This window comes from Lithobates pipiens, unplaced genomic scaffold, assembly GCF_037356315.1.
Source record: "Lithobates pipiens isolate NorthernLeopardFrog02 unplaced genomic scaffold, aLitPip1_a1.2 Scaffold_18, whole genome shotgun sequence".
Taxonomy (NCBI): Eukaryota; Metazoa; Chordata; class Amphibia; order Anura; family Ranidae; genus Lithobates; species Lithobates pipiens.
In genome coordinates, this window is record NW_027507758.1 from 557,971,096 (window position 1) to 557,993,114 (window position 22,019).

The 22,019-nt window shown below is 44.8% G+C and overlaps 1 protein-coding gene across 2 annotated transcripts in view; it reads left to right on the plus strand.

Annotated features, from left to right (window-relative positions):
- Positions 1 to 1,449: 1,449 nt before the first annotated feature.
- Positions 1,450 to 22,019, plus strand: part of SUPT3H (SPT3 homolog, SAGA and STAGA complex component) — a 712,703-nt gene continuing 692,133 nt past the window's right edge. For both annotated transcript variants that reach the window (XM_077488954.1, XM_077488955.1), the window contains exons 1-2: positions 1,450 to 1,602; positions 7,094 to 7,200. In XM_077488954.1, coding sequence (XP_077345080.1) covers positions 7,094 to 7,200 — 107 coding nt within the window. In that variant the 5' untranslated portion in view covers positions 1,450 to 1,602. The remainder of the gene's footprint in view (positions 1,603 to 7,093; positions 7,201 to 22,019) is intronic.

The window sequence follows — 22,019 nt, forward strand, 5'->3', positions numbered from 1 at the left end:
TGGGGTGTCCAGGGTGAATGAGGGGGTGAGGTAAATGTGGGGTGTCCAGTGTGAATGGGGGGTGAGGTAAATGTGTGGGTATTCAGTGTGAAGGAGGGGGTGAGGTAAATGTAGGGTGTCCAGTGTGAAGGGGGGAGGTGAGGTAAATGAGGTTGTCTAGCGTGAAGGTGGTGGGTGAGGTAAATGTGGGGTGTCCAATGTGAATGAGGGGGTGAGGTAAATGTGGGGTGTCCAGTGTGAATGGGGGTGAGGTAAATGTGTGGGTATTCAGTGTGAATGAGGGGGGTGAGGTAAATGTGGGGCGTCAAGTGTGAATGAGGGGGGTGAGATAAATGTGGGGTGCCCAGTGTGAATGAGGGGGGTGAGGTAAATGTGGGGCATCCAGTGTGAAGGAGGGGGGTGAGGTAAAAGTGGGGCATCCAGTGTGAAGGAGGGGGGTGAGGTAAATGTGGGGCGTCCAGTGTGAAGGAGGGGGGTGAGGTAAATGTGGGGTGTCCAGTGTGAAGGAGGAGGGCGAGGTAAATGTGGGGCGTCCAGTGTGAAGGAGGGGGGTGAGGTAAATGTGGGGCGTCCAGTGTGAAGGAGGGGGGTGAGGTAAATGTGGGGTGTCCAGTGTGAAGGAGGAGGGCGAGGTAAATGTGGGGCGTCCAGTGTGAAGGAGGGGGGTGAGGTAAATGTGGGGTGTTCAGTTTGAGGGAAGGGCACAAGGTAATGGGAGGTGTTCAGTGTGAATGAGGTGGGTTAAGTAAATGTAGGGTGTTCGGTGTGAAGGAGGTGGGTGAGGTAAACGTGGGGTGTTCAGTGTGAATGGGGGGGGGGTAAATGTGGGGTGTCCAATGCGAATTAGGGGGGTGAGGAAAATGTGGGGTATCCAGTGTGAATGAGGAGTGTGAGGTAAATGTTGGGGGTTGAGTGTGAGGGATGGGCACAAAGATAATGGGAGGTGTTCAGCATGAAGGAGGTGGGTGAGGTAAATGTGGGGTGTCCAGTTTGAATGAGGGGGGTGAGGTAAACATGGGGTGTTCAGAGTGAATGAGGGGGGTGGCTTTCCAATAGATATGAATGGAAATGCCTGCATAGAGATATATATATATATATATATATATATATACTAGAAATATATAGTATATTAGTATACTATACTAATATACTATATATTTATGTATGTATGTATAACTATATATTAAATATTTCTCTGTAATATGTAACTATATATATATTTATGTAATAATATAGCTACATATATGTGTATACATGTTGTGTCGACTCTATACTATTCTCCAGCTCGTAACGACTTCTGAGGGGGAAAAACGTATTTTGACCCACTGTAGACACCGTACAGTGAATGCAGGAAGCTAATAGAGTAAAAACTAGCGCAGGATGAAGCAGCAGCGGCCATGTTTACTGATGGAGCAGAGCCCGTATCTGTTAGTGGATAAGCTGGCGGTAGCCATATTTGCTCCTGGCACAGCATCTTTTAGCCATGCTTGTTGAGGGTGCCTATACCCGTTCATGTGGGCTCCTTGCAGGAGTATAGGGAATTTGGGCATCTCGGCCTGAGAGCCGCTCATTGATGTGTGTTTGTGTGTCCATAGAAAGGCGGTAAGTGACTGCAGGGCTCCATCCTACTGTCCAGTCCCATAGACTGCATGCAGCTGGTCAGCACACTGTGCATTGCAGACATCACACTGGCAAGATGTCTGATAACTTTTCTTGTACCTATCAGCACTTCGGAGAGAGATGGGAGATATCTGTATATCTCATAAGTTTTTCAGTTTTAATCATATTTCTCTTTTATAAGGCAGATGATCCGATCACTAACATTCTCATTTAACCATCTTTAACAAAAGTATACAGATGCAAACACTGACTGAATGGCAGGAGAGTGATGCTAGAAGCTGATTGATTGCCATGCACCACTGCTACAGTTTTGATAAATTCCTCTCAAAATGTATTTGACAGTTTCTTTGTTGTTTAAATAAACAACTTTTCAACCTTGTATCTCAGTGCTGCTGATCTCCTGCAGCTCATTTGCAGCCACTTCCTATTTACATGCGATTATGGACTGATAGGGCTCATTCAGATGGGTAATGAGATCTATTCACAGATGGGCATTTTGCTGCATCTACCTCGGAGCTGCTCACATGTGCACCTCCAAAGTGTATGGAGACACAGCGAATGCACACAGTTGCATATCAAAATCAAACATGGGTGGAAGGGGTTGCATGAATCTGAGTGCACAGTGTCTGTGTTCAGATCTGTACACCTGCCCCTGCTTACCTGTCAAATTCTGACATGTGCCTGTGAGCAACTCCAGGATGGATGCAGACACAGCAGTTGGTGGTGCAGCATTTTGAGCATTAACACAGTTGGTGCCATATGCCCTTGGGAAAGCAATCCACCGCAGATCACTTTTTAGAGTAGCTGCACTTGTGAATGAACTCTTTGGAGTTGATTTATTTAAAGTTGAAGTCCATGCTAAAACTAAAATCCCTGCATCTATAGCCACCAACATTCTAACACTAACCTCTCTAGCCCTGTACATACCTTTTCTGCAGGTGATTCGACCCAATCTCCAGCGGTGGAAGCCCTGTGAGTACACATCCGACAATGACTGTGGAATGAATGGGAAGTGACGGCACCCATAGAGTTACTATGGGGCTTCGGTTGTCGTCATGTCATCTGCATCCTCCTCCACAGCGAAGCCGTGGCTGACAGCTTAGTGTGGGATCAGAGCTTCCGCCGCTGGATATCTGGTCCGATCGCTGACAAAAAAGGTATGTATAGGGCTAGAGAGGTTAGTGTTAGAATGTTGGTGGCTATAGATGTAGGGATTTTAGTTTTGGCATTGACTTCAACTTTAAAGCGGAGTACCACCCAGAAATAGAAGTGCCGCTGATAGGATTGCCCCCCCCCCCCCTCAGGTGTCACATTTGGCACCTTTCAGGGGGGAGCAGATACCTGTCAAATCCAAGTATTTGCTCCCTCCTCTGGCGATTTTTGCCACGCATTGATTGACTACGCCACGTCTGGCCCCTCTTTCCCACCCCGCTGTCTTCTGGGAGACACAGGTCAGCAGGGACCATTCAGAACACGCAGTGCAACTCACATACACAGTAGGGAACCAGGAGTGCAGTCGGAAATCTTCACTTACTGGTTCCCTTAGCAGTAATAGCGGCTGCAACACCCGTGAGTAGATGCCGACATTGCGGGCTCCCTGGACAGGTAAGTGTCCATATATTTAAAAGTCAGCAGCTGACTTTTTTAATTTTAATTTTTTTGATTTAAACTGCAGAGTGCAAAATCTGGTGCAGCTCTGCATAGTAACCAATCGGCTTCTAACTTTAGCTTGTTCAATTTAAGCTTTTACAATAAAACCTGGAAGCTGATTGGTTTCTGTGCAGAGCTGCACCAGACTTTGCACTCTCCAGTAACAGTAAATCAACTTCTCTCATCTATTCCTGATCTTCAGTTTGATTGGATGAGGTGGAGAGTGAGAAATTAACGCCCTGCCTCTCCATCTTGTCCAATCAAAGAATGCTTTGCATTTGTGCCAAACGGCCAATGTCCTGTATTCAGGATGGAACAAGGCCAGCCACTCAGTACAGGACCCGAAGTGGAGATCGTTGGAGTATTGGTGTTTTCTTCAGTGATTTTTAGCTTCCAGGGCCATGGGCCAGGTATGGTGTATATTCATTGGTCCTATCTTCTGTACCAACATATAAAATATCCATACCTTGGATTCACATTTGAAGGCATAGTTCACCTTTACCAAAAAAAAAAAAAAACCTGCCCATGTAGATAAGGGGCATCTCTAGATAAAAATATACTGTGCAGCTTTAACTACAGTTGAGTAATGTCCTTGCTATAGGCATAGGCCAATTATAATTTTTTTTTTTAATCTCATGAAGCCTGACTCCCAGGACGTTGCTAAGTGATGCCTAGTCATTACTGTTCACTAGGGATGAGCTCAGGCGTGTTCGCATGGTCTATGTGCAAAGCCCGCCAGGAAGTCGGCGCAGCACTGCGCTAATCACAGGCAGTGAGACATTGCCCCGATGCGCGGCTGCAGAGATCGGGCAATGTCTCCCTGCCTGTAATTAGTACAGAGCTGCGCCGACTTCCTGGCGGGCTCTGCACGAGGACCATGCGAACACGCCTGAGCTTATCCCTACTGTTCACTGTCACAGGAGTGAGTTCAGAGCTACTTCATCAGGGGAGAAAAAGCACATGTGAGGAGGTTTGCATCAGAGAAAGGTGAAGGTAAGCTGTAACGACGAGGCCTCACTTAGCTTCATCCTGGGAGTATTTCTGTCAGGCTTTGGGAGGTACTGTATGCAAAAGGCTTACAACCGTTATTCCGCTTTAATCAGAGCTGCACAGCTTGCTTTTATCTACAAATACGCCATGACCTGCACAGGTATTTTTTATTTTTTTTGTAACGATGCCTCATAAGGCACCTCCCAGAGGGGTTCAGAGGTCCCACCCCAATTGTGGGCTGTTCTCGGCAAGAGGGTAACACCCAATTGCCATCCATTGTGGGTAGGACCTCTGAACCCCTCTGGGAGGTGCCTTATGAGTGCACACGTGTGTGTGTGTGTGTGTGTGTATATAATATATAAATTATGAATCCGAAGGAGATAACACTGTTAAGCTCTGGAAGGAAGAAGGTATCCCTTCGAAACGTGTCAGCCAGCAGTGGCCCTTACAATCTTCTCCATTACCATCTGGAGTCTGTTGTCATGAGACTTATTGCCTTCATCTGAAGGCTATTTATATTGCGGTTTTCCTTCACGTGTTTGTGAATAGTTTTTTTCTAAATTGTAAGTGCAGTTTTACTCTTTGGATTCCTTTTAATAGGCATTTCTATCTTTTTCTACTCGATCCTATGTGTTCTGTTTTGTGCTTTTACTTTTGTTATAAAGATACATACGGACCTATTGGTGTGCTGTCACCTTCTGCAATCACACCTAATATAACTTTATGAACCACATGAAAATGCATGTAAATGCTCTGAAGATGTATTTGCACTGTAGGAGGTTGGATTGAATGTTTGGAACCAAACTGTGTTTTATCACTTCGGACACGTGTGAGTAAACCGCCTAGGAAAAACACAAGCATCCACCAAAAACAGGCATTCACCCACAGCCAGAAATCTGCTTGTTATATCAGCTCAGCAATGTGGAGTGATAATAAGGGCATAAAACGCAATGAATGGATTTAGCTGTATTGCAAAATACCCATTGAATCACACCATATTAAATGAGATTATTTTAAAATTCTTTTCCTTTATGACTTTTTCATCCATTCCAATAGCTGATGCAATCTTCCAGGTCTTTAAGAAAACCACAGTGTAAAATTCTGGATAATAGCGGGTTTCTGAAAATCTGCATTGCGAGACAATGAGTCTGTGACTAGGTGCAGGCTGGCGTCTTTTAAGACTGAGATAGGGTTGGGAAAAAGTGAGTTGTTCAGTAAATTAGCTTATTGGGGTTGAAAGATTGCTGCTGTACTCCTGGTGGAGACACCGGCACCTACCCGGAGGCTGCCTTCATTCTAAAGCTGTGTGTGTGAATGGACACACAGAGCAGCGGCTCGGCTTGGGGGGGCCCCCATAGCAAGCTGCTTGCTGTGGGGGCACTGAACAGGAGGGAGAACCGTGATCACAGAGAGGGACCCGGTAGGAAGAGGGTCTGGGCTGCCCTGTGCAAAACCTTTGTAAAAAAAATTAGATTTTTTTTTTTGCGAGATTGCGACATTGCGGCGAAAAGATGGGAGACTTTGACACTTTTTGGGGACTGTTGACATTTATACAGCGATCATTGCTAAAAATGCACTGATTGTTGTGTAAATATCACTGACAGGGAAAGGGTTAACATTAGGGGGCGATCAAGGGGTTAAGTGTGTTCCCTGGGTGTGTTCTAACTGTGGAGGGGATGGGACTGGCTGGAGAAGGAGACAGATTGCTGTTCCTACTTAGTAGAAACAGACGATTTCTCTCTTCTGCCCTGTGTTATTCCACGCACAAATTCCCATTCTTAAAGGAGCCGGCGTACATATACAACGATACAACGATTCGCGCAGGAGAGCCATCCTGTCACCGTATATCTTTGGGAGTTGGTCGGAAGTGGTTAAGTTGCACATATATGAATGGTAATCATTGTAAAACATGGGGAACGACTTGTCATGCGACTTTGATTTCCAAAGTTGCATGACAAGTCACACAAGTGTGAATGGAGCCTAAAGCTGTGCTTCACTCTAGGGGAAAAAAAATGAATTTCAGCAACTACAAATCTTTGACCTGTCCAGGGATCCAGAGCTATCCTCACCCGGACTAGTTCATTACTAGTGTTCAGGCTTTACTGCGCTTTGCGAATGGTCTCGCTTCTGAGATTTGTGTCTTGTCCCAGAAAGCTTCGGATGAAAGGGGGGGGGGGGGTTACCTGTCATGTGCAGTAGGGAACCGGGAAGTGAAGCCGCAACGCTTCACTTCCTGATTCCCTCACCTAGAATGGCGCGGCAGCAGCCGAGGGAGCCGAAGCTGAGCAATCGCTCGGTTCCGACATCGCTGGACCCTGGGACAGGTAAGTGTCCATTTATTAAAAGTCAGCAGCTGCAGTATTTGTAGGCTTTTAATAATTTTGTTTTAGGTGGAATCCCTCTTTAAAGAGGCATGTTTGGGTGAAGTTCCACTTTTATAATAGCATGCAATGCTAAGCTGCAGTTTCTAAAGCTATCAAAATCCTTCCTTGTATAAGAGAGGTATAGACTGCGGAGAGAGAGAGATATATTTTTTTTCCCTGTACAAATCATTAGTAAGACCTCATCTGGAATATGCAGTTCAGTTTTGGGCACCGGTTCTCAGGAAGGATATCGGGGAACTGGAGAAAGTGTAGAGAAGGGCAACCAAACTAATAAGAGGCATAGAGGAGCTCAGCTATGAGGAAAGATTAGAGAAACTGAATTTATTCTTTCTTGAGAAGATAGTATTGTTCTACGTTAAAATAAAGCGCTGTAATGGAAAAAAATATACTTAAGATTACATTTTTAAATAGAATATTTCAGCATCTATCTAATTGTTGTTTTTGACCAGATGAGCCTCAATGCTGCAGTGACCACCATGTCTTCATCTGCCTCTTCATCGTCTGGGAAAGCAGCCGGAAAATTGACCAGTTTTGTCCCTGAGCTCCAGAGCATGATGTAAGTGCCACATCTCTTAATTCTTTAATGTATTCTGGACCTGTTATAGAGCTGCATACGTTGCATTGATTAAAGGAGAACTAAAGGTGAAACCTTTTAGTAGCAAAGGGTATAACCCCTGCCAGTTCATTTTTTTTTTTTTTTTTTTTTTTTGTCGTATGTATCCCATAGGGAAGATTTCTCTTTATTTCCTGTCCCACAGTCAAAACAAGAAGTGAGAGGAACATCCTCCAAAGCGAGGGAATCCTGGGAGTTATTCCCAATTTGGACAACCTAAAACTTGGGATTTTCTTTTACCTAGCGATAACGGTAAACAGAAAAAATAAAGAAGGTGGACCTCTCTTTTTAGTTCTGTCTTTAGAGGGTCAGTTCACCTTTAGGCTACTTTCACACTGAGGTGCTTTGCAGGCGCTATAGTGCTAAAAATGGTGCCTTAAAAGAGCCGCTCAATTTACTCCAATGTGAAAGTCCTAAGGGCTTTTACACTGGAGCGGTGCGCTTACAGGATGGTCAAAAAAGTCCTGCAAGCCGCATCTTTGCATCGCTATATGAACAGTGTATTCACCGCTCCTAAAGCACCTCTTCCCATTGAAAACAATGGGGCAGCGCTGCAAACCCGCCAGCAAAGCACTGCCGCAGTGGTTCTTTGTGGGTGGTTTTAACCCTGTATTGGCCGCTAGTGGGCTTTAATACCACCCCACTAGCGGCCAAATGGCGCCGCTAAAACAACGATAAAGCGGCGCTAAATATAGCACCGCTTTACTGCTGGCACCTGCCCGCCCCACTGTGAAAGTAGCCTTTCAGAAAGCATAGTGAACTAACATGTTTATCTTTAATCATCTGAGCTGGCTTTTCTGAACTGACATGAATGTATGTTGAAGTTGCAGCTACTGGAATTATTGTTGTGTTGGATTATAAAGTCAAAGGAGCGGTGAGAAATCCTTTCTGCCATTTTGAGTATTCTTCTTTTTTTATTCCTTCAAATACATTTTTGATAATGCACTAGGTGCTTGCGTCTTCCTCCTTTCTTTGCTTTTGTAGTTCCATTTTGGATTCCCCTATCCGTGGAGGGCTGCATCTGCCAAGCATTTGGATTTGTTGTATAGTCCCATCCAACTGTGTAGGGACTCTTGGCGCTGGAAGTGATTGCTTTGTGTTGTACAAAAATAAAATAAAAAATACATCCTACAAACAGAGCGAAATACGCATAATAAACTGATTACTCATGCTGAGTCTGTTTGGAAACCGCCTCTTCCCTATACATTTATATACCAGGGGAGGAGTACATGTCCCAAGCCTAAATGTATTTTCAGACGATTTGCTCTCCAGAGAGGGGCGAGGAGGATAGGAACCACCGCAACGTCTAGACCCACCATCTACCACCCCTATTAATAGCTTTTTTAACCTTTTCTGTATGTTTCATAAGCTCATATGTGAGACATGTATAGGAATGGATATTTCTGAGCAAAATGTGTTGAAATGGTCTCAGGTTTCTCGGAGAGTAAAATGTGTGAAATATTCTCATATAATAAACAGAATAAGTTGCATATGGTAAGTCAATTTGCAGCATCGCACAAAGGCAAGTTTCTTTCTGCTTCTGTTGGGCGTTCCATCTGTAATGGACTTTCTAGGTGTGTAGAAAGTGAAGCCGGGCACTTCAAGCCGAGACAAACAAGTCAGGCATGACCTGAGGGAAGTCTCCCTGTAGAGTCTGGTGGCAATCTGAGCAGTGCTTAGTTACCTCCAGGAAAAATAATTCACATAAATAAGGAGTTGTATACCGTCTCCACTGAAAGAGGCAGAACACCGAATATCTTTTAAAGAAGTTAGTGGAAGTAAACGCTTACATATATCCTGTGAAGTGACTGGCCTCAGGTGATACACAGAGATGAGGCAAATCCTTCTACGTAAGTTGAATCTGTTAATCTACAGCAGGGGTCTCCAAACTTTCTAAAAAGGGGCCAGTTTACTGTCCCTCAGACTTTAGGGGGGGGCTGGACTGTGGGCAGTGGGAGTAGAGAAGGTCCCGACTTTGGTGGGAATAAACCATGCCCCATCGTTGTTGTCAGTGGTAGGAATTGTACTCCATCGTTGGTGTCGTTGGGCCCAATGAGAAATTATGCCCCATCATTGGTGTCATTGGGCCCACTTGTTAATGTCCTCGGGAGGAATTGTGCCCCTTCATTGGTCTCAGTGGGGGGGGAATTATGCCCCTTCGTTGGTGTCGGTGGCAAGAGATGTGCCCCATCGCTGGTGTCGGGGGGGGGGGGGGGCGCGGACTGTGGCCAATGGAACTAGAGAAGGTCCCAATGTTGGTGGGAATTAAAAATGCACCATTGCAATGCAGTGACATCAATGATTCAGTCCCTGTTCTTGTACAAATTGTATGTTGCACTGGGTGAAGTACTTGACCTATAATTCCATTGCATAAGCGGGACTCCTGCCCTGGGTGGTCCTAGAATGGTCCCGGGCGTCTGTTCCTCCTGGATGGAGGTTTGACGGAGGACTTGTTGCCCCCCTCCTCCGAGGGTGGAGCCGGTGGGCGTCAGCGGTAAAGCAGCACTATGCGGCTGCTAGCAGGGTGGTTTTAACCCCCTGCTAGCGGCCTAAAAGGGGTTAAATCCGCCCGCAAAACGCCAATGCAGGGGGCGCTTTGCCGGCGGTATAGCATGGCTGCCCCATTGTTTTCAATGGGCAGGAGCGGTGTATTCACCGCTGCAGAGAAGCTGCTGGCAGGACTTTTTGTGATGCCGTGCCAGCGCAGCGCCCCAGTGTGAAAGCACTTGGGCTTTCACACTGGGTTTGCAGCTGAGGCTTTTTTCAGGCACTATTTTTAGCGCTGTAGCGCCTGAAAAACGCCTCAGTGTGAAAGGGGTCTTGGTGAGGATGTCTTGGCAGTGCCTTGTCTGTATTGCTATTTTGTTTTGTGTTTTAGTTCCCTAATAATAAAACTTTTTGATTTAAAAAAAAAAATAAAATAATTCTAAAGTAAAGCGCCACATCCATTGATAAAAGTTCCAGATACAACTTAATTCCAATGAAGAGTAGCCAGCACATTTCGGCAGTTCAAATTCTCTCCCTTTTTCTGGTGCCTTGAGCTGCCAATAATGTAAATGAACTAGAAATGAACTTGACCTTTTAATGGCGTTTCTTCCGGTGTGATTTACAAGCACAAATCAGCAGCTGGCTTGGCAGCTACCCACCAGGACCTGACGTTTCTACACTTGCTCCTCACGTGTTGTGGACCGATTGTGCTTATCCACCGGTTGCCACCTCTTGATTAAACTAGCAGCATGTCCCATGGGATTTCTGGTTTCTGCTACAGAGGATCTCAGACTTTCATGTTATGCCTCTATTTTATCATGAACATGAAGATTGCAAGGCCCAGCACTTTCTTACATGAGGAGCATAATTGGCATCCAGATTTTACTCTAACGGGTAAGGTGATCCTAAATTTAGTCTTGAGGTCCAAGCTACCCACTTATTTGAGGAGACCAGTTCAAATGTCCTGGCATAGTTTCTGGCTTTGTCCCCACCCTCCCTAAACTTTTGGCATTTCTGAACCGCTTTAGATGTCCTCATACCTCCTTTTCCATTTTTTTCTAGTATACATTTGGGTGAATTTGTTTCTCTTTTGCCACTTTACGTCACCTGAATTTTACCACCAACTTGAAGGTGAATATTATAGAAAAAGCTTGTTCTGTTATTTCATCTTTCTTAATGTGTTGTTGATTTTTTTTTTTTTTTTTATATATTTTCTTGGCTGGAGTTCTGCTTTTAAGATTTCTAGATCGTCCCTAAAATGATAGAAAAGCTTCATTTTTTTTTTTTTTTTGTTTAGGTCTACTTTAATTCTGTTCTAATAGATTTAACATAGTGGTTGGATAAACAAGAATGATCTGCCCATCAAAAGATCCTTCCCTAAACAAGTGTACTCAGTTTGCTCAATGGTGCATGTTTGTGACCATAGAGAAGGGGAGGGATAAGCCAATGCATGCTTATCCTGACTAAGGCCGGCCATACATTATGCAAATTTCTTTCCTTCAGCCATAGGTTGAAGGAAAGAATATTGCTCAATTCCCCCATCAACGGCAACGGAATCCCTCCTGCTGTGCTATTGTATTCAGACAGCTGAAGGTTTCCTTGCCGTCAGAAAACAATGATCAGTGCTGGTGGCTATAGTCGCTGGCAGTGATCGTGCGAAAAACCTCCCTCTGGTTGTGCTGAAGTCGATCAATAGATCAACTTCAGTACAATCAGCCTGCCCATAGATGGATTGAAATGCAGCCAGTTCCTGCTGAACCGGCCGAATTTCTATTCATCAGTGGCCACCTTAAAGTGATTGTAAACCCTCTTGTATACACAGTGAGGTGACTGTCCTCAGGTGATAGAGATCAAACCAATCCTCCTACGAAGTGGTAGAACTCTTTTCCGGCAGTCTTCTCTACATCCACTCAAAGTGCTGAATTATATAGCTTGTCTGAGAGTTCAGAAAAAAAGGAGGCGGAGAGCTGAATTTACACTCTGAAGAGCTCAGTGGGGAGAGCTGATTGGAGGGAAGTGGCACAACCCCTTCACACAGGAACAGAGCTGAGGCTGCCAGTCAGCTTGAGGTCCTGCCTCTGTCACCTTTTTTTCTCTTGGTGTTCAGCAAATCTTGGCAGAATCGATGCATGCTGATAGCAGAGGAATGAAGCATCAGCCAGATATGACACTTAGTGCTCTGGATTGAGACAAGTACACACTATAAAGGGATATGCGTTGTTCATATTTTTACAACGGCTTCAAGGCATTCCAACCAGGCTTCGATCACATAGGTGGCTGGGGAAAAGTAAAATAGGCGGTTGAGCCTAGGTTTTACTGCCCCTCGACCTCCCACTTGAGTACTGACATGCAGTCCCTCATAGCTATACATATGCTGTGGTGGCGGAAAAAAATGAAACAGCATGTTGCTTTTGGCAGCCATTGCCACTGACTAATGCAGGTCTAAAGGTGCATGCGATTTGCAGTGTGGTAGTTTGGCCTTTCTTTAGCTAAACCAGGTTGCCTGTCAAATCACCGCCTGCCAAATTAAAATTGATCTACCATGGGTCGCTCTTCAGAGGGCTCTGCTCGTCTGAACAAGCCCTAAAGGGAAATAGTAGCAGTGAACTTCAAAAAAAATCTGTTCTGATCTTAACCTTGGTCAGTCAGATGTCTGGAGAGGTAGATGAGTACCTTGAGCATACCGTAGTTTACTGATTGGACTGCAATTGACCAGATCCGGTTTTGCAGCGAGATTTACAGTGACTGCACTTGTGTGTTATTGTATTAGAGACATAGTTGCTTAGTATCTTCTCCTTGCATAGAATCGCTTCTCGAGCACCCTGCTATCCAGGGTCTATATTTTCTAATGCTGAAAATATGAAAGTTTCCAAAAGCCATTTATTCCTTTTGGTATTTCCTGAGTGTAGAGTTTTTCTGAGTGGATAAAAATCACAAATCTTCCATAGATGAGTGTGTGTGTCCCAGGAGCTCTCATACTGTACTGCTGACGCATGTAAGATGGCCGGAGGGTCTTCAGCCAACGCTGAAAGGCAGAGAGACTTTATTTAGCCCAGTCGGATGCTTGGGACAGTAGACACAGCTTCTAGCACTTGGGAGGTTTACAGACGCCATCTAGAAATGAGCTTCAACGGTGGGAACGGCGGAAAATGTGCTGAGTACAGTTGTAAAATATTATAGAACTGTGAACTTGTGAGGATCAAATGCTTTACTAAGATGAAAGTCGCACTTCATTCACATGAATAAAAATTTTGCATTCAACTTTACTTGGGGCGATATGGCCTGCATGCCGAGTGGCTCTTAGTTTTAATGTTGGCATTAATCCTGTAACCCTGGCAGCTCCACTAGCTAAATCCTTCTAGTTGTTGATATCCTCCAACTTCTGAATGGCCCTTTAAAGTGGAAGTAAAGTCATTTTGTGAAGAAATGTTGACAGGCAGGATTTCTTCTTCTTCTTTTTTTTATGGCAGAGGAGACTGCATGTCTCTTCTGTTTGTAGATGCTTCCACCTACCCGTCTGCAATTTTCTCTAAAGCAAGGCCATACTTTACGCAATTTTCTTTCCTTCCACAAAGGGTGATGGGAAAGAAAATTGCTAGATTCCCCCATCAGCGCTGCGCTACTGTATTGTCAGCAGGGAGACTTGCCTGCGGGCAGAATACAATGATTAGCGTTGCTGGAGCGAATTGTTTGGGGAAAACCCGACAAGCTCCTTGTACACAAGTCGATCAATGGATCGATTTGTGTACAACCAGAGTGTCCATACATGGATCAAAATCTGGCTGATTTGCTGCTGAACTGTGTGAATTTTGATCCATGTATGTGCAGCACCCTCCTAAGTAGGTTGCTAGGATGTATATAGTTTAGTATAGTGTGCTTTCCTACTTAAAGAGGAGATACCCTACCCCCCCCCCCCCCCCCCCAAAAAAAAATTAAGTCAGCACAAATAGCGTAGCTCCTGACTTTTAATATTAGGACACTTACCTGTCCAGGGTTTCTGCGATGTCAGTACCCCAGTCGACTTTTCGGATCGACTCTTGGGTGCTACCCTCGTTATTCCCTATAAGGGAACCCTGGACAGCCAGTTTCCTACTGCACATGCGCAAGTTCAAAGCGGAGGATGGAGGAGGGGAGCCAAACTTCTGAGGCACAACGCTGTTTCCTGAGAGTGAGGAAGGGTACCTGTCAAAAACAGGTACCTGTCCCCCCTGCCCCCTGAAAGGTGCCAAAAATGGAAGTCCAATGTGTTTCACAGTACTGCTAGTTCCGTATTGGCTCCTCTGTATCCAAGCAACTTAGGAAGGTGCTGGATAAATCGGAGTGACTCATGCAGATCAGCAGCATGAATATTGATGCCATCTCAGCCAATTACAAGCATAGTATAGGGGGCCACTACACCTGCTGGGAAGGGTATTGATATTTGGTGAAACACACAGGGAGTGGTATTTGCCTGGAGAGGAGAGTCCAATTGAGGAGGGGGTGCTGTGCCCTCCTCAGCACCTGCTGCCGCGTGGCCTTGGGTGGGAGTGAAGAGCGGACTGAGGGGGAGCCGTCCCTGTGAACATCTGTCTGGGATAACTGGAGGGTGCTGCTAGAAGATTGGAAGGAGGCTACCATTCAGTCCAGAAGCCTGCTTTCAGCAGGAGGAAGATACTGGCTAGTATTCTGAAGAGCAACCGTCCTTTATCCCAACAGAGGGCTTGCTCAAGAGTGCATGATGCATTGAGCAGAAACTCCACAGTTCAGTTAAAGAAGCTACAGGCGGTCCCCTAGTTACAAACGACTCCTACTTACAAACGGAGGGAGACAACAGGAAGTGGGAGGAAATCTACCCCTAGGAAGAGAAAAATTCACTCCTGTGACATTTATTTTGGGGGAAAAATGTGTTTCCACTGATGCTTTATCACCAATCCTTGTTTCAAAAATAACCCAAAATTTTCAAAATACACTTGCCATTGTGACGGGAAGAGAGGTAAAATCTTCTGAACAGGGGCACAGTTAGCAAAACCAACATTATAGGGGTGATAACCCTTCTCTATGCTATCCAAAAAGCTTAAAAATCATATTTTTTGGCTGGCTACTTAAAAAATTTACCTGTTCCGACTTACAAACAAATTAACCACTTCAATACTGGCCACTTTCGCCCCCTTCCTTCCCAGCCCAATTTTCAGCTTTCATCGCTCTAGCGCTTTCAGTGACAATTGCGCGGTCATGCTACACTGTACCCAAATGAAATTTTTATCATTTTGTTCGCACAAATAGAGCTTTATTTTGGTGTTATTTATTCACGACTCAGTTTTTTTTATTTTTTGCGATATAAGCGCAAAAATAGCGGAAATTTTGAAAAAAAAACAATGTTTTCTTTTTTCTATTTTAAAAGAAATCCAATAAAATCAAATTTTGTCATAAATTTAAGCCAAAATATATTCTGCTACATGTTTTTGTTAAAAAAAATTCTGTTAAGTGTATAATAATTGGTTTGTGTGATCACGGACATATGTACGCAAATGATCATGTACATATATGTGCAGATAATCATTGGGACATGTGATTTTAGTGGGACATATGTGGGGGACATGTTTTTATTATTAGGGACATGTGTTTTTATTATTTGGGGACATGTATGTTTTGGGGACATGTGTGGGGACATTGTGTTTATACTGTGTGGTGTGTTGTGTGTTGACACTAGACTGGTGATCAGTGAGTAAAAAGCTGTAAAAAACAGCTCATACTCACTGATCATCAGCCGGCTGCAGCGATCTGCTCTCCTCTCCTCAGCGATGACTTCTGTGTGAGGAGAGGAGGAGCTGATTGCCTAGCAACCGGCTGTTTGTTTACATCACATGACGGCCGTGATTGGACACGGCCGTCATGTGATCAGGAGGGCCAATCACAGAGCCCTCCTGCCGATCTGAGATGCGCCGTGTCCGGGTGACACGAGCACATCGGGATCGCGCCGCTGCGTGGGCACGAGTGCGCGCGATCCCGCTCCTTCTGAAGGACGTTCCTGAATGTCCTATCAGAAGTAGACGGCTCCCACCCGGCCGTATATGTGCATTGGCCGGGTGGGAAGTGGTTAAACTTAAGAACAAACCTACAGACCCGATCTTATTTGTAACCCGGGGACCACCTGTACTATATAGACCTGACCGAGACCCACAGTGCCTCTGTGCATGTGCAGGATATTGTTCCAAGATGGCGGCATGGGAGCAGAGTGACAGAAATAAAAACGGTTATAATGGAAATAAATCTTTTTAGCTCTGTAGGGTGTACCTCTTTAGCACTAAGACTGCCTGCAGAGAACTACAGGAGGGGGCGGAGACGAGACCAGTCCCCCTGTACAAGGAGAGAGAGCAGCAGCGACCGGTCTTTCATAAAGGAATCTCCTGCACAGAGGCAAAGTGTCGCACTGGATTACTGCACAGATCTGGAAGAAATACACAGAGCACACCAAGATTCAAGGAATAATACACAGGACTCTTGTATTTAGACAAAATCTGAGCATCCCGGAGTTCAGCTTTAATTTGTGACGTGCTTTTTGTTTTATGATTCCCCAGAGTACAATGAGCAGAAGTCTCAGCTGGATGCTGTGTAGATGATTGAAAACATGAATTAAATGTTACAATGTATTCCCACAAATCCATAACTAATGCAGGCCATACACGGTCGAATTTTCTTTTCAAAATCAGAAAATTCGTTTTTTTTGTGATCCTATGATGCCATCATTGATTTTCGAAATTCGGCCGACCAAGCCTTCAATTTCACCTCATGTTGCTACAGAAAAGAATTTTCTTGGCTGGGAATCTTCTTTTCTCTCTGTAAATTTTCTTTTATCTCCGTACATTTTCTTTTCTTATTACGTTTCTCTCACGATTCTCCCATCATTGATTAGAAAATCGTTAGTTTTTCTAAAAATTTCCAACATGTCCGATTCCTCAAATTTTATTTACGCACGAAAATCGGCTGTTGCTGCAGCCCACTAATGGTGCGAAATTCATACGAAAATTCTTAGATACGATTTTCGAAAGAAAATTCTTTCGAAATTCGAACCGTGTATGGCCGGCATAAGTGCTGGAAGCAATCTGTGCTGTTTGGTGGGGACACACCAGGCCCTTGCACAGTGTCTGGTCACAGAGGGTCTGGGATGATGTAGGCCGGTTCTGGAATGTAGATGGAGATATCATGCTGCTTCCTTTTTGAACAGTTGTTTTCTATGTGCACTCTTCACACCACACATGTGCAGAAAAACGCAGTTTAACAGATATAGTGTGAACTAGTTGGCTGGTCATGCAATTAATATTATTATTATTATTTTTAATCCGTAGTCTGCATTTATACCATATTTATAGGTGTATAACACGTACCCCAATTTTAGGAGGGAAGTTTAAGGAAAAAAAAAAACGTGCATTTTAAATAAAGAACTTTAAACAAAATTAAGGTCATAGCTCATCAATGCACCCTGCAATGCCCATCTGCAGCCTCTAAATGCCCATCAATGCACCCTGCTCTGCCCATCTGCAGCCTCTAAATGCCCATCAATGCACCCTGCTCTGCCCATCTGCAGCCATTAAATTGACCAACAATGCAGCCTGTTCAGTGCCCATCTGCAGCCTATAACTTGACCAACAATGCAGCCTGTTCAGTGCCCATCTGCAGCCTCACCTTTCCCATCATTGCAGCCTCGCCAGTGTTAGATTATCCCTGCTGTCTCTGAGGGAAGAGGAGGAGCGAGCGCCGCTGAATTACAGAGCCGCGATCTCCTGTGTACCCGTCACTCACAGCCACGCCTCCTGGCCCTGCTCATATGATAGACAGAACAGTGGCCCAATGCGGGGCCAGGAGGTGTGGCTGTGCGTGACAGAGCGCTGGGTACACGGGAAATCGCGGCTCTGTCATTCAATGGATATCGCTCCTCTTCCCTCAGAGATGGCAGGGATCGGTGCATAACACTCACCCACGATTTTCCACCCGATTTCAAGGGGGAAAAAAGTGTGTGTTGTATGCCGATAAATACAGTATTTTCTGTAATTATGTGCTCAGCATCTAGGGAGGTATGAGAAGAGCCCTTCATTTTCCAAATGTAAGAGGACATGGCCTGTTGCCAGTGGCAGGTCTCTGTAACTTATGACTTTGCAGCACATGAAAACAAATATATCATGCGCTTTCATGTGCTCAGATTGACTTCAAACACAGACTATGTTCCATGACATGCAGGAACGCATGTATGCGAACCAACCCTATTGAAAACCGCAAGTTTCCAAGTAACGTTCGTTTTTTGATTTGTCGTATGGCATGTAGGTGTGAACAGGGCCTCAAAGTTGAACAACCTACTAAATACTCCATCAAAAAAAAAGCATGTCGCTGTTACACCTGCCAGAGGATTTTTATATCTGTCCAGCCAGTCCAGAGATTTTTTTTTTTTTTACAGCCCTGCCAGACAGAAGGGCCAGGTTGGTGACCTGACTTTTCCATACTTCAGTTTATCAGTACAACCCGGTCACTTTCTTAAGCCTAGCCTGTGATTAGACGTGGAAGAACTGGAGCACACCGAAAGGGACTGCTCACTTTGCTTTCTCTTCCTGCTATCACCGTGTGAGCACATGTGCATGCGGAACACTTGGAATGAGGAGAGATTGTTAGTTGCGGTCAAGTACACTGCTCTATGCACACTACAAACCCCATAGTCCAGCCCAGGAGTGAGCAAGAGAGGGTGGCTACATTCCTACATACAGTGTGACCATGGACAATGAATGTAGCCACCTTCTAATAGGAAGTTGAGTCACAGCAACAAAAAACATGGAGAATAGGAGACTGAGAGCAATAGAAGGTACTTTTATTGAGTTTGTGTTCATTCAGACCAATGCTGACACCTGTCCTGTGAGCAGGCTTCCATTTTTGTTATTCTGCCTGCATCTGCCCCAGGCTGCATGTGGACAGATTATAGAGGTGGATGCAGACACAGTAGCTGGACATGCATTGAACATACCAGCAGAAGCGTGTGCATAAATTTGAACACTCTGTCTGCGGTCGGATTTGTGCACCCCCCCCCCCCCCCCTCCTGCCTGCGTGTCAAATTTTGACATGCGGCTGTGTTTGTGCAGCTGCTGCATCTGCATCCCCCTCCCATAGGCTGCCTGCATGGGACAGAAGCAATACCCATCTGAACAATGTTAGAGTTTTTAGCGTCACTTTCATTGGCCTCTTGTGTTGTCCACCCTTCTCCCAGTCTGGGCCCTGCTGTGTAAGTGATTAGAAGAGGATTTTACAAGTCAAACTCTGGTATTTGTACTAGCTGCATTGAAAAAAAATCAAAAAACATGACGTTTTATGTTTAATGAACATAAAAGTGTGTGTGTGTGTATGGATATGTGTGTGTGTGTGTGTGTGTGTGTGTGTGTGTATATATGTATGTGTATATATATATATATATATATATATATATATATATATTCTCTATCTCTATTATAATATAATATATAATTATTCACGATTATATAGCGCCAACAGTTTACGCAGCGCTTTACAATGTATAGGGGGGACAACACAATTACAGTACAATACAAAAGATACAGGAGGTCCCTGCTCATAGAGCTTACATTCTAAAGGGAGGGGGTGGTGGTACAAAAGGTAATGGCTGCAGAGAATGATTTCATGGGGAGTATATTATATTAAAATAAAATAAATATTTTTTCAATATAATATTATATTATCTGCCTGGAGTTTTGCTTTATTTCCAAACAAGTTCAAATGGAGGCATTGGGAGTTACTGTGGTTTTGTAAAGGGTTGGTAATTTATGTTCTATTTTGAGTATCTTTGGGTAAAATCTGCAGAGCTTTTCCATGTTTCAGCCTTTATTCAGTAGTTACCCGAGATTAAGTACAATTAAAGATCTGTTTTTCATCTGTTTACGATAATCTACGTTGCCAGGTTGTAGTCTGTATGGCTCTGGCATGTACATTTTTACATAGTTGTTGAGCTGAATCATGCACGCTGGCATTTTGGGCATCTTGGTTGTCTCGGGTTAATCCTCCCCCTGTATTTGTACACAGTCTGTGGGCCTTCCTCTGCTCGTGTTTGTTGGGGGTTTATGCCTGTGCAGGACAGAAGTCATTTCAGGTCGTTTTTAATGAAGTTCGTTGTCGGCAGCTTCTGCTTAGCTGACTGTAATTTATAGCTTTGTCAAGTTTCTCAATTCTCTAAATGACACACTTTGTGCTTTGGAGACGCTGTGTTGGGGTTTTATCAAGAATCACAGGCTTCTTCACAGCGCTAATAAAGCCATATTAAAGTGGAATTTAAAAATTAAACTAAAAACGCTGATAGGATTTTCATGGTAGACACCCTATTGGTCTCTTTTGTCATAACTGCTTCTCCCTTGGGACGCTGGCAAACAAAATAAAAACGTAAGGCCAGCACATCTATAATCCCACCTCCAACGTCATACCTCAGCATATTGCGAGTGTCCTTGTAGATTAGGCATTGGGTAAAAAAAACAAAAACAAAAAAAAAAGTTCCCCTTTGAAAAGGAATTCATTACTAAGTTGTCTCTAAGTGTAGGCACTCAAAATCATACACATTAAAAAGCCTACATCTAGCCTGTCAATTGGTGTTCTTACCTAGGGCTTTTACTGACAGACAGGTGGACTCCCTAGTTGGTTCTCAGTTTGAATCAACTGGAGTGACTCTCCGTCTACTCACTGTTGGGGGTGACTTTTGATTTGTGAAGCTATAAGACCCCTTTCACACTGGAGCCGGTTTTATCAGGCTCTACAGTGCTAAAAAGGGCGCCTGAAAAAAGCCTCAGCTGCGCTGGTGGGGCATCACAAAAAGTCCTGCCAGCAGCTTCTTTGCAGCAGTGGAGGAGCAGTGAATACACCGCTCCTGCCCATTTAAAACAATGGGGCAGTGCCACCATACCGCCCCCAAAACCAACACACTCGCGGCCGAATAGCACTGCTAAAATGACGGTAAAGCGGCGCTAAAACTGCTGACGCCAGGGCCGGTTCAGTGTGAAAGGGGTCTAAGGCTGCATTCACATCTGAGCGTTTTGTAACTTGAAGCCTGAAGCTACAAAATGCTAGAGGGGAAGAAATCCATTATTCTCTATGGAGATGGGTCACATCTCCACTCCATGTTGCCTGAATCCGAACGCCTGAAGCTCAAACAAGTTCCGGACCCTTTTTTGTTGCTCGAATCGGGCAGATTTGGGCGTTTTTCTTCTTTTGACCTTTTGCTCTGCAAAAAATTGTGGCAAAACGCCGCAAAATTGTGGTAACTTTGCACGATTTTCTGCCTGAAAACGCTACGCTCAGGTGTGAATGCAGCCTAAGGGAGATTTACTACATGTGGAGCTCAACAAATTTTGCAGCTGTGCATGGTATCCAATCCGCTTCTAACTTAAGCTTTGACTAAAAAACCTGTAAGCGGATTGGTTACTATGCAGAGCTGCACCAGATTTTGCGCACTCCAGTTTTAGTAAATCTTCCCCCTATGTTACTATTTATCTAATCCTTTAAAGTGGTTGTAAAGACTGAAGGGTTTGCATTCTTTGGATGAAGGTAAAAAAACCTTCTGTGTTCTACTCCCTCCACAGCTCCCTGTAATATTACCTGAGCCCTGTCTTGATCGAGTGATGTGCATAATATTCTCGGCTGTCCCAGGACTCCCTCTCCTTGGCTTAGCAGCAGCAGAAGTCATTGGCTCTCACTGCTGTCAATCACAGCCAATGGGCCAATGAGAATGTCTTATGAACGCATAGAGCGGGGCTCAGGAGCGAGCACACACCAGTGTCCCCATAGCAAACGGCTTGCTATGGGAGCACTGGTCAAGGGCGAGGAGCCAGGAGCACTGGCAGGGGACCCGAGAAGAGTAGGTCCCCACTTACAGAAAGCTGCATCAATAATACAGAGGGCTTCTGGCCTTGATCTGTGCAAGTGGTAAACTTAGGCACTACTGCAGTAGTAGATGAAGATTGGCGTTCCTCAGCCCCATTCACAGATCACCTGCTTTGAGGCAAGCACACAATCCCACCACGCGCCCTGATCTCTCCTCATTGGCGCAATAGCTGTGTCTGCTTTCTCAGCCAATAAGGATCGGGAGTACCGGGACAGCCGAGGCTCTCGTGCACGTTGCTGGATCAAGAGGGGGCTCAGGTGAGTATTAGTGGGGGGAGCAGCATACAGAAGGTTAAAAATCTTCAGTCTTTACAGCCACTTTAATCCCTTCCCACCTGCTGCCTCCCAGCAAGGATCATGCTCTCAGCACAGTAAGTGGT